Raw genomic sequence first — 15,270 nt, forward strand, 5'->3', positions numbered from 1 at the left:
CTATGAGAAGAGCAGCTGAAAAAGAAAAAGCAGCGTCGAAAGCAAGAGGGGAAAAGGGATTGACGGTTTCAGGCGATGGCAGCTGGCAAAAAAAAGGTTTCACCTCACTGTTCGGCTTTGTGTCTCTCATAGGCTGGTCCACCGGTCAGGTAATAGATCTTCTTGTAAAATCAAAGTTTTGTCAAGCATGTAAAATTTGGGAGAAAAGGAAAGGAACCGAAGCGTATGAAGAATGGTTAGAGAACCACGAAGATGAGTGTTTGAATAATCACGAAGGCAGTAGCGGAAAAATGAAAGTGGACGCAGCGGTTGAACTGTTTGCTCGATCAGAAAAGTTGTACGATGTTCAATATGAATATTACATTGGAGACGAAGATACGAAAACTAAAAAAGGAATTGCAGAGAGTAAACCTTACAAGAATTTGGAAGTAAAAAAAAAAGAATGCATTGATCACGTACAAAAACGTGTAGGTACGCGGCTGCGAAATTTGAAGAAAGCTAACAAAGGTCTTGGAGGCAGAGGTAAACTGACAAATAAATTAATCGATGAATTATCTTTATACTTTGGATGAGCGATTAGGAGAAATCCTAATTCAGTAGAAAAAATGGAAAAAGAAATTTGGGCGACTTTGTATCACAAAATTTCCACCGACGAGAAACCGCAACATAAGGATTGCATGCCAGGTGTAGACTCATGGTGCAAATGGCAAAGGGCAAAAGCCACAAACCAACTGGAGAACTTCAAGCATGATAAAGCACCAATGTTGCAGGAAGTTTACGACGCTGTCAAACCTGTGTACGAAGATTTACTCAAAGGAGATTTGCTTGAGCGTTGCTTAGGAGGCTATACGCAAAATAGCAACGAGAGTTTCAACAGCGTTGTATGGTCTTTCGCACCAAAACACTTTTCTAATGGAAAAACTGTAGTTGATATTGCCACCAGTATCGCAGTCTGCACTTTTAATGATGGATTTGAAAGTGTAATGAGAATTATGACTGCTTTAGGACTCAAAATTGGCGAGAATTGCTACACGTACTGCACGAACGTTGATGACGAGCGAATCCACTATGCCGAAACTAGCATGAGTGAAGGGGCAAAAAATGCTCGTAGGAGATCCAAAATTGAAAAAAAAGCAGCTGAGGATGCTCTTGTGGAAGAGGAAGAACCACAGTATGGAGCTGGAATCGATGACTAAAGGTAAACTACTTTTTTTTTCACTTATTTTAACGAAAAACGAGAAAAAAACTTTAAACGCGTTTTTCTCGAAACCACGTTTTCAAACGCGTGCGAGTTGGCATTTCTCGAATTTTTATCCGATCCTTATGAAACAAATTTTTTTTGATTCGTAATACCTTCAAGCAGTCCACTACGTACCACTTTTTTGATATCTAGTCTCAAAAATTTTTTATGATTGTTTAAGTGACGATTTTTTTTTTTTTCAATTTTTCGACCACGTTTTTGCGACTTCAAACGGTCAAAAAAAATTTTTCAGACTAGATATCAAAAAAGTGGTACGTAGTGTACGTAGTAAAAAATTCATAGGCCCATACATAATCACTAAGAAAATCTCACCCACAATATACGAATTGACAACAGAAAGCGGTAAAAATATAGGAAAATGTCACATAGAAGACCTAAAATTATATACATAATCTAATAAGCAATAAAAGAACCACGCCCGATAACACATCTCGAAAATAAACTAACATGTGTATTCACCCCACAGAACACAGCATGGAAAACAAACAACCGAGAATACCGGCCCTGATGACACTGCGACTGACGAGACCGACGACAACAACAACAAACACAGAGAGAACACCACTACTACAAACACCAAGACAGGCCCCACACCCACACAGATACGGACGCGACGGCACACACCAGACAGAGACCCGACGAACTCTACTACCGATACCCACTACGCACGCACAGGTAACAAAGACCGCCACGACAGCAACACACACAACAACCATTGCACCCACAACCACCCGGAGACACTCACAAACACACACACAAATGACCACGCACACAGTTACACTCTCCGGACCAAGGCAATGCCCAAAATGCAACGGGCTGGTCCGAAGGACAAAATACCCACAAGACGTACAGACCTGCACACAAACTAACACAGACACACAACACCCATCACAAATTGTCACACACCCACCAACAGTCACCCAAACCACACGAACCACAACCACGCACACGACGACACACCCACCCACCAACAAACAAACACCCCACACAACCACACACCCCGCATCGACACCAACACCACGACACACACTACCCCCCGCATCACCGCTTTTATGGACACGTACCAGACTCACGAGACCACAGACAACAGAAGACAATCCTACAAACATTTGCCAACATGGACACACGCACAGAACACACGCAGACAAGGCAGACAGACAAAAAACACATAGGACCACCCCCAGAAATAATAGCAATCATTGCAAACCTACAAGCGACAAGCACCCTGGACGACGAACTACGGGCAGAAAGAGACAGATACATGATCAGACGGGCACACCAACGTACGAACACAGACGAGACAGAAGCCAGCACCTCCACACACCAACCACACATCACACATCACACACCAGACACCGACACCGACACAGACTCCACCACCTCCACCGCAGAGACAGTTATACATATCGAAACAACACACACAACCACGCAACAGACACAAACGACGGACGACGACACAGACAATAACACCGACACCACCTCACTCACCGACACAGACGAACATACACAAACACCCCAACCAACCACACACCCACACACCACACGGGACTCAAGACGATACAAAAAACGGAAAACAATACGTAAACAGAAAAAAGAACAAAACAGAAAACACTAGATAAACGGACAACACCAAACGGACGGACGAACAACGACGCACACATAACACAGGACGCAAGACGATACAAAAAAAAAAAGAACAAAACAGAAAACACTAAATAAACTGACAACACCAAACCAACGGACGAACAACGACAGACGGAGGCCAGAGAAACAGAACACAACCCAAAAACTCAAACGCAGAACCACGGAGAAGCAACCACGAGCCACAAGGAACAAGGAACAACGCAAAAACTCACCAAGACCCACACCAACGAGAGCCACCGAACCAAAACCAAAAATTTAAGTACAAATAGATTAAGAAAAACACCCGAGTTCCTACAAAATAATATAAGAATAGGATAAGTTAGTATAAGAGAAAAAGCATAATTTTGATAAATACACAAGAGACCACGTAGAATAAGTAGATATAAGACAACCAACAACCCCACACCCAACGCACACCCCGCAAATACAACCCGACTCAAATCCCTTAACCCCGTCAGATCGGAGCAGACAGCACAGAAACGACGGAAAACACCAAAAGGAGAAAACCAACCCCAAAGGAAAAGCACAGACGAAATGACCACAGACGACCACAGAAAACACAGACGAAATGACCACAAAACCCGCCACCGAAGCCGGCTCACCCTATAGGCCTCGCCCCGCGTGGGGAGGGGGGAGTTGTGACGTTGCACCTAGAGTGCAAGTCACAACAAACCTCAAACCCGCGGGGAAGAGCCGAACGGGTGAGTCCCGTCCCGTCGGGAAACACCCGAAGTTAACCGAAGCCCACCGACGCTCGGCTGAGCTGAGCGTCAACCAGCAGTACGACAGCGACCTGCAAAGAGGAGTGAAGTTACACGCGTGAAGGAAAGAGGAAGAGGAAGAGAGAGAGAGAGAGAGAGAGAGAGAACGAGAGACACACCGTGAGACACACCGTTACACACACACGCCGACGACACCAGGTTAGCCTGCAATCTACAGCCGATCTGCACCTCCCCTCGCAATTCCAACCCTTTCTACCTTACACTACCCATCACCCTACACCACCTCCCCCCCCCCCCGCACTACCGACCCTTTCTACCTCACACTCCCCCCCCCCCCCCCCCGCGCGTACCAGTAAGTTAGAATCAAGTGACGCTAAGGGCTGAGGCGTGATCAGCCACCGTTGATGTCTACAACCCCTTTATATCTTTAGTAGTTTTAAGTCGACTTACACCCCCCGATCGCAATACATGTACCCCCCTCACAAATATAAACACAAAGTTTCACCTATTCTATCAGCCCCGACTTTCTCGCCCCGTCTCTAATTGTTCCTCCCTTCCACATTATTAGTGCGGACTCAAAACCCGTCACAGGTTTATATTCTGGATTACGTATGAGCGTAAGGCATATAGTTATAACACTATGGTAACATAATGTTTAAAGCTAGGCGCCTAGGGTTAATGCGCATGGAAGCGGGTTAGTACACTCAAGATTAAACAATGATTTTTTTCTTTTTGATTCGCTGGGTCGTAAGGCAAACTATTATTTTTTTTTTTGATGTGTCAAGTTTGACCTATTCGTACAATGATATCGGTTATGAGTTTTGATATATTTTGGGCTAATTGTAAACTGAGGGTATAAGATCGTCATTGCAATTATTCTAATGCAGTAGTGTACACAAGCATATATTTACTTATGTCTGTTTGGCAGCGCAACAGCAGATCTTGGTAGCAATATAGTAGTTACCTATTTGTAATAAGGTTTTCGTGAGGTTTCAAGTACTGGTGGGTTTCAAGGAAGCGGAGATGGTGTGTAAGGAACTGCATCATGGGTGTCTACTTCGTTGGGAATGAGTAGGACAGAAGAAGTAGGTGTGTGGATAATATTTAGCTCGATTGGATTGTCATACCCTGTTTGTCTGGCTCTAAATGCTGGTTCGATTTTTTTACTTTACAATGTGTGCACAGAGTAATGACTTTGTCGAGGCATGAGTGACGGTAGAATAAGTATAGGGTTGCGAAAGATAGTAAACCTACACCGCTGTAAGTAAGAGCGTCCTTGATGTGAAACATATAGCGCTGTGTGCGGTGGTGTGTGCTGATATCAGTAGCTTGTTTTACGATATCATGCAGCGATAGTCCGGTATTGGCCAAGGCATGTACATTTATGTGCGAGGTTTTGTGGAGTGGGGGGATTGCAATTAAGGATAAATTTGTGGTTTCATTTAAATTAAGATTTTTGTATATCCGGTCCAGATCGAGGGTAAAGTTCGGGATGTATGAGTGGGTTTCAGATGAGGTCCAATACCTAATTGTGGAGAGTGTTACCTCACCTGTGTAACCGGTGCACTTGTTATTTAGCCGTAATATTCCGGCTCCTGAAATGGCGATTCGCGAGGTGTGGTCGTTCGGACATAATATGTGTACGGTTTCTGGTTTTGCTGAAGAAAATATCCAAGCGTTGGAGACGGAAAGTTCCGTCCAGTATGTGCCCTTGAACGATGTTAGTCTAACGTGGCAATTATTTGTTACAGATTGTGAGGAGTGGAGAAACAAGTCGACTTCGCATAGCTTGTGGATTCTGCTGTGGAATAGTGGTTGACTTTGTCTGCAAATGTATCTGTTTTGCGTTGGGATATATTTGTTGATTTTCGGTTCGGATAGCTGGAAGTCTGACGCTCTATTTAATGTTATTGCTATAAAGTCAGCACTGGGTTGAATGTATGCGAACTTGTTGGAAATCGTGTCGTAGGATTGTCTAACTGGTATGGGTAGCAAGTGGTATAAATTGAAAGTATCTCTATTTAATAAGGGTATTGAGATGACGTAAATCAATCGCGGCTCAAAATATGCGATTTCTACTCTTGATACTCGGACTAACTCTTCAGCGTATGCGGCGTCTATGGGAACGGGAAATTCTAGAAGAGGTTTCAGCAATTGAACGTGTTGGATGCTCGAAATCAGTTGTTCTGGAGATAATATTTTTGGATGTATTATTCCTTGTTGTGCAAAGAGGATAGCGTCTATTAGGTTGTTAAGATCAAGTTCGTAATTATTTATGTATCTGTCTAGGTCAATGAAGTGTCTAATAAGTGAGATTGCAGTCTTGCTTGTGGACATGAATCTTCCCGAGATAGTCACTTGGTTGCTTAGGGTTGCCAATATGCGGTCTTGTAATTCGTTGTGGGATGCAAAGTTATCTAGTTCGTTACGATATCCGCCCAGTGACGATTGCACTATATTTGTTTGTTTGTTTAGCAGGATTGCTAGATGGTTTGTATCGTTATATAGATTATCTATCTGTTGGTTCAAGTATTGACCGTCTTCTACATCTAGTATTCCAAAATGTGATTTGGAGAGGCTTCCCACAAAGTTTAAGGCTCCTCTTTTGTCGCGTTGCGTTGCTAACTTGGCCAGTTCCCGGTGCGCTTTGTTAACTGTGCGATGACCAATTAATGATTTTATTTGCTTTTGGTATTCTTTGATTGTACTTATTCTATGGCTAACAATTCTATATGGTCACTCATATCGCATCTACTTGCTAAGGTAGTACTGAGGATAACAGCCTGCGTGAGTTATTTTTGTTGCCGAACCTGGAATCGAAAGGACGACAAAGAAACCCTAAAAACATCACGGATCGCAGGAGGCAACATTCGATGCAGCTACAGCATGATCAACCCGATGAGTCGCCAAAAGATGACGTAAATCAAAAATATCTGGACAAGTTCCTAAAACAAATCACTCCGAAAGTACGGTCCGATATCAACAAACTGTCGAATGGGGAAGGCATGGATAACAGCCCGCGTGAGATACGCTTGTCTAAGAAGACCATCGGAAGAATGAAGCAACGGGTGGCCGTGGCTCTGGCCGCTGTTTGGTTAGCTTCGATTGTCGGGGCGTCGGTTCCTTCGGGAGAAACAACCACCTTTTCCAACCCCCGCTCTTCTGGCCCCTCGCCCGATCAATACACCCCGTCACACTGTAACCCCCGCAGCTGCCAAGAGGACGAGGAATACCGCCAGGACTGGATGAACGATGAACCGCCAAGGATAAGAGTCCCGGATCGCGGGGAGAAATTTACCCCCGTCAAAGATTTACGGAGGCCCGGAGGATCGTCGCCCGAATCGGACGGCAGATACGGAATCATGGAGCGAAGATTATCCGAAATCTTTGGAAACTCCGAGGAACGGAATCCATCCAAATTGGAAGACATCGAAAAAGACGATGAATTGAACAACGCGGAAGCGATGCGACTGTAGAGTATCAAGGTGGCGTTTGACGAGCCGATAGTTTCGGACGAATTGGAGGAAGGCGAAGAGCTGGAAGACGAGACCATGCATCAGGATGATTTCCTGGTCGACGATCCGTTCGAGGATGAGGGTCCAGGTTCGCTTGAGGTATACAAGCTGGACTTGTCCAGAGAGAGGCTATCGCTTGGCGTCCAGACACAACCGCGAAAGACGAACGTGAGGTACAAGAGTAAATTGCCAAAAAAGGTTGGAGTTTATGACCAGATGATTTTTAAAACGAAATCCAGCGAAGCGTCGAAGTCAAAGAGAACAAACCACGTTTCAAAATCGGCAAAACATGACGAGTTTTCAGCATCGTCGAGGTCATTGAAGGACAGAATCTTCGGGGTTGGAGGCGTTCCGGAGCTCCAAGTTGGCTGCGAGTGTACCGAAGTATCTCAAGGACAGAAGAGGTCGGATTTCGAGGATACGAATAAGCCGGTAATACCCACTGTTCCGCTGTTAATCGAACCGGACTATGACTCCGACGAGTACCTGGACCTGACAAACGACGCCGGAAAAGTAAATGTAAGAACTGTGGGAGAGTTAGCGAGTAGAAAAATAGAGAGAAGTGGTATGCTGGACGTAACAAACAAGAGAAAAATAAAATTTCGAATTTCTCTCTTTTTCCAAGATTCAAAGCGTACTTGTTGGGAAATTGTGAAGAAAAATAACGGAATAGTCATTTTTCCACTTTGATCATCATAATTTGCCATTTAAGGAACAACAAAAATGTTCCTTTAATTTTTAATGTAACTTTGACGCTTTGGTCAACAATTACGGTTCAGTCGATCAATTTTAAATTTTGAGGGGTTTTTAGGCATGTATTGAACTAAAAAAAAACCTGGAAACATGAGTCATTTTCGCAATATTTCTAAAGTTGACGTGGATTCTCCAAACTAAAGAAAAAACCGATTTTTTTGTACCTTTTCAGATGAACAATGAGATGAGAAAAAAAATTATCTTGCACTAAGTTATCGAACGTACTTCGAGAGCGTTTCTTACCGTTCCCGGAACTCAGGTTCAGCTTGCTGTGGGATCATTAGTTCATGAGATATTGATGATCAACGAAAAGAGGTCCTTTTTTTCCAACGCCAATATCTCAACGACAAATGGTCGTACAGAGGTTCAAAACCAATCGTTTTGAAGCTGAAGAATCAGGCTAGATGAATCCAATATTGACAAAGCAGCGAAAAATTTTTTTGAGCTTGTGCACGCTTTTGAAAGACAAAAATTGTGAGGAATTTCGCCTTGCGCTATTTCTGAGGGTCACACTCAGCGTGATGTTCAAGAAAAAAATAACTGATGAGGATTTCAAACTAGACGTTTCAAGCTTCGAAATGCTTCTTGGTTTTTTACGATTCGATTATTTTTCACCAAGTTACAGCTCTTCAAAAATCACTCAAAAAAGGGAGGAATCCTACCGTTCCTTTAATTTTTTTGCTGAGTGTAGTTTTGGACATAGTCCTTTCTGTCTTCGGGATTGAAGGAGCCAGATAGAATCTCCAGGATTAAATTTTAAATCTCTGGCTCGAATATCATAACGAGTTTTCAATTTGTCTGAAGCCACAGAAATTCTACTCCCAGCAAAGTAATGAATTTCTTCTAAACGTTGTTGTAATAAAAAGGCATAATCTGTTTGATGCTGTCTTTGCACAGGAACAGGGCCTTTCTCTAAATCTGACGGAAGTCGAAGATTTCTTCCAGTAAGCATGAGGGCCGGCGTCTGCTTCGTCGTCTCATGAATCGCAGATCTGTAAGATAAGAGGAAGAAAGGGATCCAGGAGTCACAGTCTCTTGGTCCGGGAGTTAACGACAGATTTCATTGCACCATTTCCGCAAGCTTCATTTTTTTTGTACGAGTTATATTTGTAACGTATAATATTAATCTGAACATCTGCCAGCGAACCCCCGCGACAGGGGGTTACAGGAGGGTTACAATTGCAGCAAAAAATCGACAAAAAAAATTTATAGCCGCATACGCGAAACTGATTTTACGTACCAGTTAAAACATAAGAAGCTTAGAAATTATCGTCTGCCACCTAAATTCCGCAACAAAATTCATGTGCCACCCGCGCAAGTAAGCGCAAAAAAAATAGTAAAAAAATTCATGCCCGCAAGGATGAAATTGATTGAAATGCTTCTTTTTATATCAGCAAACACAAAAAGAATAGTCTGCCACTAGTAAGATACCGCGAAGGTCGTCTGCCAAGCGTATGAAGTTGCGTTCGGCATGCAGCGCGCGAGCACCGCGGCCGAGACCGCGGCTACGACGCTGCATCTTCATCGGCCTGAAAGACGATCGTTGTTATAAATTGTTCAACGGCTATCATGAAGTTGTTATTTTATATTATACATTTGTTTAATATAATTAGTTTAATAAATTCTCGTGGATAGTTACGCCAGATCTTTTCCGTGAAAATGGAGGCTTAAATATAGTGATGAAATCCGCAAAAATGTTAAACATTATAAGCTGAGCAATATAAATCTCTTTTATTAGACCTCTCTACTCATCTCTGGGCAAGCTCGTTGGCCGTGAAACCAATAGTTCCGTAGGCGAAAGGTGGCTATAAAATTGGGACTATTTATACCTGCGGAAATATGCTCGTGCGCAGCCCTCAAATATAACGGTATCTTTCTTTTCTTGTGTGTGCCCCCTTGCTCGCAAATATCTACGCAAAAGATGATCCCCACCTAAATTTTGAAAAAGGGACCGTTGGCTTCGGTGCGTGTAGCGTCTGTGCAAGTAGTCAGTAGCGTTCTTGTAGTCTCCGTGAAAAGTCTCGTGAAAAGAAGTGCGTGCAAATGTGAAATTTCAAAATGTCTGAAGTCAAGCCAAACTGCGTTTTTTGTCGAAAAGCAACAGGAAAATTGCAACCATTCGTCATTAATACTTTGAATAAAAGTGCACATATTCTTTCAATTCGCAAGGCAAACAATTTAGATTTAAATAGCATTATTATACCTCAAGAAGTAAATGATTATCAGAGATACCACTCAAGTTGTTATTCAAAGTTTACAGCAGTGTCAAAAAAATATCAAGTTGTTCCAGCAAAAGAGAAACCATCAAAATCAACATCAAAGTAAGTTTACGCAATGCTTTTTTCTGTCTCTCACAAATACACACATTATACACACGCGCATATTCTCATTTATACACACTCTCATTCCCACAATATAATTGTTACGTATAATACTGCAAATATTATGTTTCAGTGTACATGTAGAAGAGGAAAGTGTTCATGATGACAGCAGTGCAGGGCCATCAACGTCAAAAGCAAAGTAAGCGTGATAAAACTTTAGTGATTAATCTACTCAATTGAAAGCTACAAGTTTGTCTACAAATTTTATAATCTTTTTTGCTTGAAATTCGTTTTATTCTTTTAAAAAAATTTGATTAATATTATTACTGGTTGATTTTATTAATATAACGCGTTATGAAATACTAAAATTGTTATTCTTTTTAAAAACAGTAATTTTGTATTGAAATATCATTTTAAATGCTCATAAGCAGTTTATTATTTAAAATGTGCAATAGATATTGCTATACTCGTTTCAGACTTATTACAAAAATTTTTATGTTGCAAATATTATTTTGCAGTCTTGATGTGGAAAATGAAAGTTTTCATGACGATAACTCTGCGGAATCATCAACATCAACACCAATGTAAGTATGATAAATACAAACAGTATGCCTTGGCCACGCAGGACCGCATCCTAACAGAGCGGAAAAATCCTTCTGCTTCCCCTCTGTCACACACTCTCTCTCCTCCCTGCGGACCCTGCCACCCACACTTCCTTACTCGCTCTCTCTCCAACTTTCTCGTTCTCATCCCTTGTATATATACCTTCGCGCTCCTTGTATACCTGTGCGCTTCTTGTATGTCTGCGCGCTCATGTTCTCCACTTTTATACTTTCCGTGCGCGTTCTTTCGATGCATCGTACATTCATGCTTGCATTCGTACACATACAAATACAAATTTTAATATTGCGAATATTTTTTTGTTTTGCAGTTTAAATAAGGTTCGATTCAGACGCTCTATCATGCAGTCAGTTTGCGGAAGCAAAGGAGCCGTACGAGTTTTTCTAACCCCTAAAATCTGAGTAACCTCTTTCATTAGGGTTGACTCAAAATTTCGGCCTTGATCAGTGTGAAGTTCTAGAGGAACTCCGTGTCTACAAATAAACTCTTTAACGAATGCCTGTGCTACAGTAGAGGCTTCTTGATCAGCGGGAGGAACCACTTCAGGCCACTTAGTAAAATAATCAGCAATAACAACAGCATATTTATTTCCAGAATGGGTTATCGGGAGAGGTCCGAGAATATCCATTGCTATCCTTTCAAATGGAGCTCCCACGTTGTAAATTTGAAGAGAGCTTTGTCCCTTCGCTCGAGGTCCTTTCTTTGCCGTGCAGATTCGACATCTTCGATACCAATCTTCAACGTCCATCCGGCAACGGGGCCAAAAGTAGAAGTTGCGAATTCTGCCCAGAGTTTTTCTTGACGCGAAGTGCCCGCCTGCAGGAGAATCATGATAGAGAGCAAGAATCTCTGGAACTCGTGACCTGGGAACCAAAAGTTGCCACCTGATTTCTTTCAAGTCTGCAGATTCTCATTTTCGGTATAAAATTCCATCAGTTAAAAGGATAGAGTCCCATTGGGCCCAATAAATTTTCAAATCTGGCTCGATTAAAGATATATCCTGCCAGTCCGGGCGAGTTTTTGCTTCTTTCCAAGACTTCACTTGATCCAAAGTGTCGTCCTCTTGTTGCGATTTTCTCCATTCCTCCTGGTTATTATCGAGAGAAATCTTCCGTACTATAAGAGAGGGGTCACGATTTTTCTCTAATCGTGCACACTGTTTACACTCAGGCATTTTCTCGCATGGTCTCCGTGAGAGAGCATCGGTGTTTCCATGATGAATTCCTGCTCGATGACGAATGTCAAAATCGTACTGACCAAGCCTTTCTAACCATCTAGCTACCTGACCTTCGGGAGATTTGAACGAAAGTAGCCACCTGAGAGAAGCATGATCTGTACGTATCAAAATAAAAAACACACAACATAATGAAAAACAAGAAGCCCGTTATGGAGAAATTTAAAGTGATAGCTAAGTATGCAACAGGTGGCGTACCTGCTGAATTCCAATACGAAAAATTAGTAGAGGAATATGATAGAGCGCAATTAACCAAGAGCTCAGTATTGATGCAAAGGTCAGTAATTGCAGTCTACTTTATATTCTACTGTGCATGCACCGATAAGCCGGGAGACAAGTGCCGAACCACACACTGGAAGCATGCCTCAAGCCCCAGGTGGCTCAAGATAGGATAAGGCTCCTATCACTGGTGCACGCCCCATAAAGGATGGTGCCACAGGACTAGTCGAACAACCAAGTGAAAATGTACTACGGTCTTAGCGACAGCTAAAAGCTCTCTACGAGTGACACAATAATTCCTCTCGGTTTTACTCAAAACTCTGCTGAAATAGCTTATCACTCTCTCTTGACCTCCCTGAATTTGCGACAGAACCCCGCCTATTCCTGAAAGAGATGCATCTGTATTTAAAATAAAAGGAATTTCGACCTCTGGATAAGCTACAATCGGCGAAGAAATAAGATTTTCTCTTAATTTCTTGGAAGCCTCTTCGCATTCCGGGGTCCAGTCAAAAGGAATCTTAATTCCGGTCAAGTGATGGAGAGGTTTAGCTATACTAGCGAAATCTTTTACAAATCTTCTGTAATACGTACAAAGGCCTAAAAAGCTTTGAATTTGTTCTTTATTCTTAGGTGTCGGCCAAGAAGAAACCTTCTCTATTTTGGATGGGTCGGTCTCTACACCTTGTGCTGAGACGATATGTCCGAGGAAGCCTACTTCTTTCTGGAACAGATGGCATTTTTTCGGGCTCATTTTCAGGCCTGCTTGCTTCAGCCTAGCGAAAACTTGTCTGAGATTTTGAACTTCTTCTTCAAAGTTCTTGCCAAAAACGATTATATCGTCTAAATAGACGAGGCATATTTTGCCAGTGAGCCCATGGAGAACAGCTTCCATCATTTGTTCAAAGGTAGCCGGGGCATTACTCAAACCAAACGGCATAACCTTGAACTCCCATAATCCTCCTGAACCCGTAACAAAAGCTGTCTTTTCTTCATCTAGAGGATCCATTTCGACCTGCCAGTATCCACTCTGAAGATCTATGGTGCTGAACCAAGTTGCACCAGCTATCAGGTCGAGTGTCTCGTCGATTCTGGGTAGAGGGTAAGAATCTTTCTTCGTTATATCGTTCAGCTTCCTGTAATCGATACAAAATCGTTTTGATTCGTCCTTTTTGTTGACAAGGACGATTGGTGACGCCCAGGGACTAGACGATGGTCCAATCACATCGTTCATTAACATGTCTTCCACAAGCTTCTTTACCTCTTCTCGGGCGATGAGAGCGAGTCTTCGAGGAGCTTGTTTTATTGGTGAACTCTCTCCGACGTCGATCTTGTGCTTGACGGAAGTACATCGACCCTTACCACCACTATGTTTGGCGAAAGAATCTGTAAACTCCAGCAAGAGATTTAAACGATTTTAAGTGAGCTAAATTCGATGAAATCGAAGATTTCTCAACAAGGCCCTGTAAATGTGAAGTAAAGTGTTGTTCAAAATCATCCTCTGAAAGTTCTATTTCCCGAATTCTAGGAGGAGTCCAATAAATTCCATTCCCATTTGTACGAAGAGCTATTTCGCGATTGTTTGAAGCTAGTGAATTTCTCCTTGTCGAGATAACACAGTTATGAGCTATAAGAAATTCTATTTCCAAAATACCTTCATCCCCCATATCTGCTATAAAAACCTTATGTGGAGAGTCGAGACACCCAAAAAGGTTGATTTGGACAGTAACCTGTCTCAAAACCGGGGTCATCTCTCCAGTGGCTGTTCGCAGGGATAAAGAGGGAACAATCTAGTCATCGGATGTAAAGACATCCGATCGAACTACGGTTACCTCCGCGCCGGTGTCTATTACCCAAAGACAATCGACCCCGTTTACAGTACCGCGCGCGTAAAGACTAGACTGTCGTAGACTTATAGTTAAAAACTGTTCTCTAAAAGGGCTTTCACTCTCAACAATCTGCGATGATTTTCGCCCCGACAAATCATCCGAAATTAGTTTTTTGGACGAGTTTCTGTTGAAGAGCTCGACTGAGGATTTGCTTCCCCTATTTCTATATCTTTTTTAAGCCAGTTATAAGAGTTCGGATTCGAACTCTGCATCGGTTCTCCATTAATTTTCTCAATCAGAAAACAATGATTGGCGTCGTGTCCCATTTTACTACAAAATATACAAGTCAAGCCGGTTCCATTTGTCATGACCGCGTTCTTTAGTCCACGTTTGTTTTTCTGGTCTTGAAAAGAACCACGATTCCTTCGTTTAAAATTATTATTGTCATTTTTATTTCTATAATTTTGAGGCTTCGACTCTTCCGAGTGCACAAAATCTCGTCTTTCTGAGGTGTTTTTGGACACCTCAATCCGACGAAGCTTGTTCAACCCAAAATGTTGTTTTCGCATTGCCTCCACTTTAAGGGTTTTGGCCGTTGCCTCTCGTAGAGAAGTGAGACCGGATGTCCCAACGGCCATTTTTATTTCTGGATCACTAATTGCGTTTGAGAAAGCTTGGGTCGCTAATAAGTTACGAGACGGCTCGTGGTCAGGCAAAGCCACACGAGAAAGCCGTTCAATATCCTGGCTAAGTGTCGCGAGGTCTTCGTCTCGTCCTTGTCTTCTGGTCTGCAATTGAGCTGTATATAATTCTATCAGATGGTCATTTCCGTAGTTTAATTTAAGCGCGGATCTGAGTTTTCCGTAATCGGAAATTTCTTCCTGAGACAATGCCGTTAAAACATTCAAAGCCGGCGTTCGAAGACAAGAGGCAAGACTGTTGGCCCTCATGGCGGAATCCCACTGATTATACTTCACTGTTGTGCTGAATTGACGCTCATACTCAGCCCATGGAATTTTTCCATCAAAAATCGGCGGTTGCAAAGGACAAAAGGGTTTCTCGTTAATCTGAGAAGCAACCCAAGGAAATCCCTAATTATTTAATTGACTTAAATGAGAATATCCAGGCTGAACCTGAGACAGAGGCCCGGAAAA

The 15,270-nt window shown here is 42.5% G+C and overlaps 2 protein-coding genes across 4 annotated transcripts; both read left to right on the forward strand.

Annotated features, from left to right (window-relative positions):
- The first annotated feature begins 3,694 nt into the window (after positions 1-3,694).
- On the forward strand, positions 3,695-9,316 carry LOC124219589 (uncharacterized). 3 transcript variants are annotated; one of them, XM_046627329.2, is made up of 3 exons: positions 3,695-3,825; positions 5,379-7,661; positions 8,793-9,316. In XM_046627329.2, the coding sequence occupies exons 2-3, from the start codon at positions 7,179-7,181 to the stop codon at positions 8,841-8,843; spliced, it is 534 nt and encodes a 177-aa protein (XP_046483285.1). In that variant the 5' UTR covers positions 3,695-3,825; positions 5,379-7,178; the 3' UTR covers positions 8,844-9,316. The 3 variants fall into 3 exon arrangements, 2 of the variants coding, with proteins under 2 accessions (XP_046483285.1, XP_046483286.1); XM_046627330.2 differs by having other exon boundaries at positions 5,379-7,655; XR_011177143.1 differs by lacking the exons at positions 3,695-3,825; positions 5,379-7,661 and adding an exon at positions 8,109-8,724.
- Positions 9,317-9,805: 489 nt separating this feature from the next.
- On the forward strand, positions 9,806-13,784 carry LOC124218812 (uncharacterized). The gene is made up of 11 exons (XM_069136153.1): positions 9,806-10,216; positions 10,350-10,415; positions 10,735-10,800; positions 11,148-11,283; positions 11,432-11,756; positions 12,008-12,171; positions 12,251-12,536; positions 12,661-12,833; positions 12,921-13,195; positions 13,288-13,389; positions 13,471-13,784. Exons 1-4 carry the CDS (start codon positions 9,954-9,956, stop codon positions 11,236-11,238), a joined length of 486 nt encoding a protein of 161 aa, XP_068992254.1. The 5' UTR covers positions 9,806-9,953; the 3' UTR covers positions 11,239-11,283; positions 11,432-11,756; positions 12,008-12,171; positions 12,251-12,536; positions 12,661-12,833; positions 12,921-13,195; positions 13,288-13,389; positions 13,471-13,784.
- Positions 13,785-15,270: the final 1,486 nt, after the last annotated feature.

The sequence above is a fragment of the Neodiprion pinetum genome, chromosome 5, assembly GCF_021155775.2.
Source record: "Neodiprion pinetum isolate iyNeoPine1 chromosome 5, iyNeoPine1.2, whole genome shotgun sequence".
Lineage (NCBI taxonomy): Eukaryota > Metazoa > Arthropoda > Insecta > Hymenoptera > Diprionidae > Neodiprion > Neodiprion pinetum.

Coding starts and splice junctions, on each gene's coding strand:
- LOC124219589 (XM_046627329.2), top strand. CDS start 7,179: ATGCATCAGGATGATTTCCTGGTCGACGATCCGTTCGAGGATGAGGGT. Junction 7,662..8,792: donor ACGACGCCGGAAAAGTAAAT/GTAAGAACTGTG, acceptor GTCTTTGCACAG/GAACAGGGCCTTTCTCTAAA.
- LOC124218812 (XM_069136153.1), top strand. CDS start 9,954: ATGTCTGAAGTCAAGCCAAACTGCGTTTTTTGTCGAAAAGCAACAGGA. Junction 10,217..10,349: donor CCATCAAAATCAACATCAAA/GTAAGTTTACGC, acceptor ATTATGTTTCAG/TGTACATGTAGAAGAGGAAA. Junction 10,801..11,147: donor TCATCAACATCAACACCAAT/GTAAGTATGATA, acceptor TTTGTTTTGCAG/TTTAAATAAGGTTCGATTCA.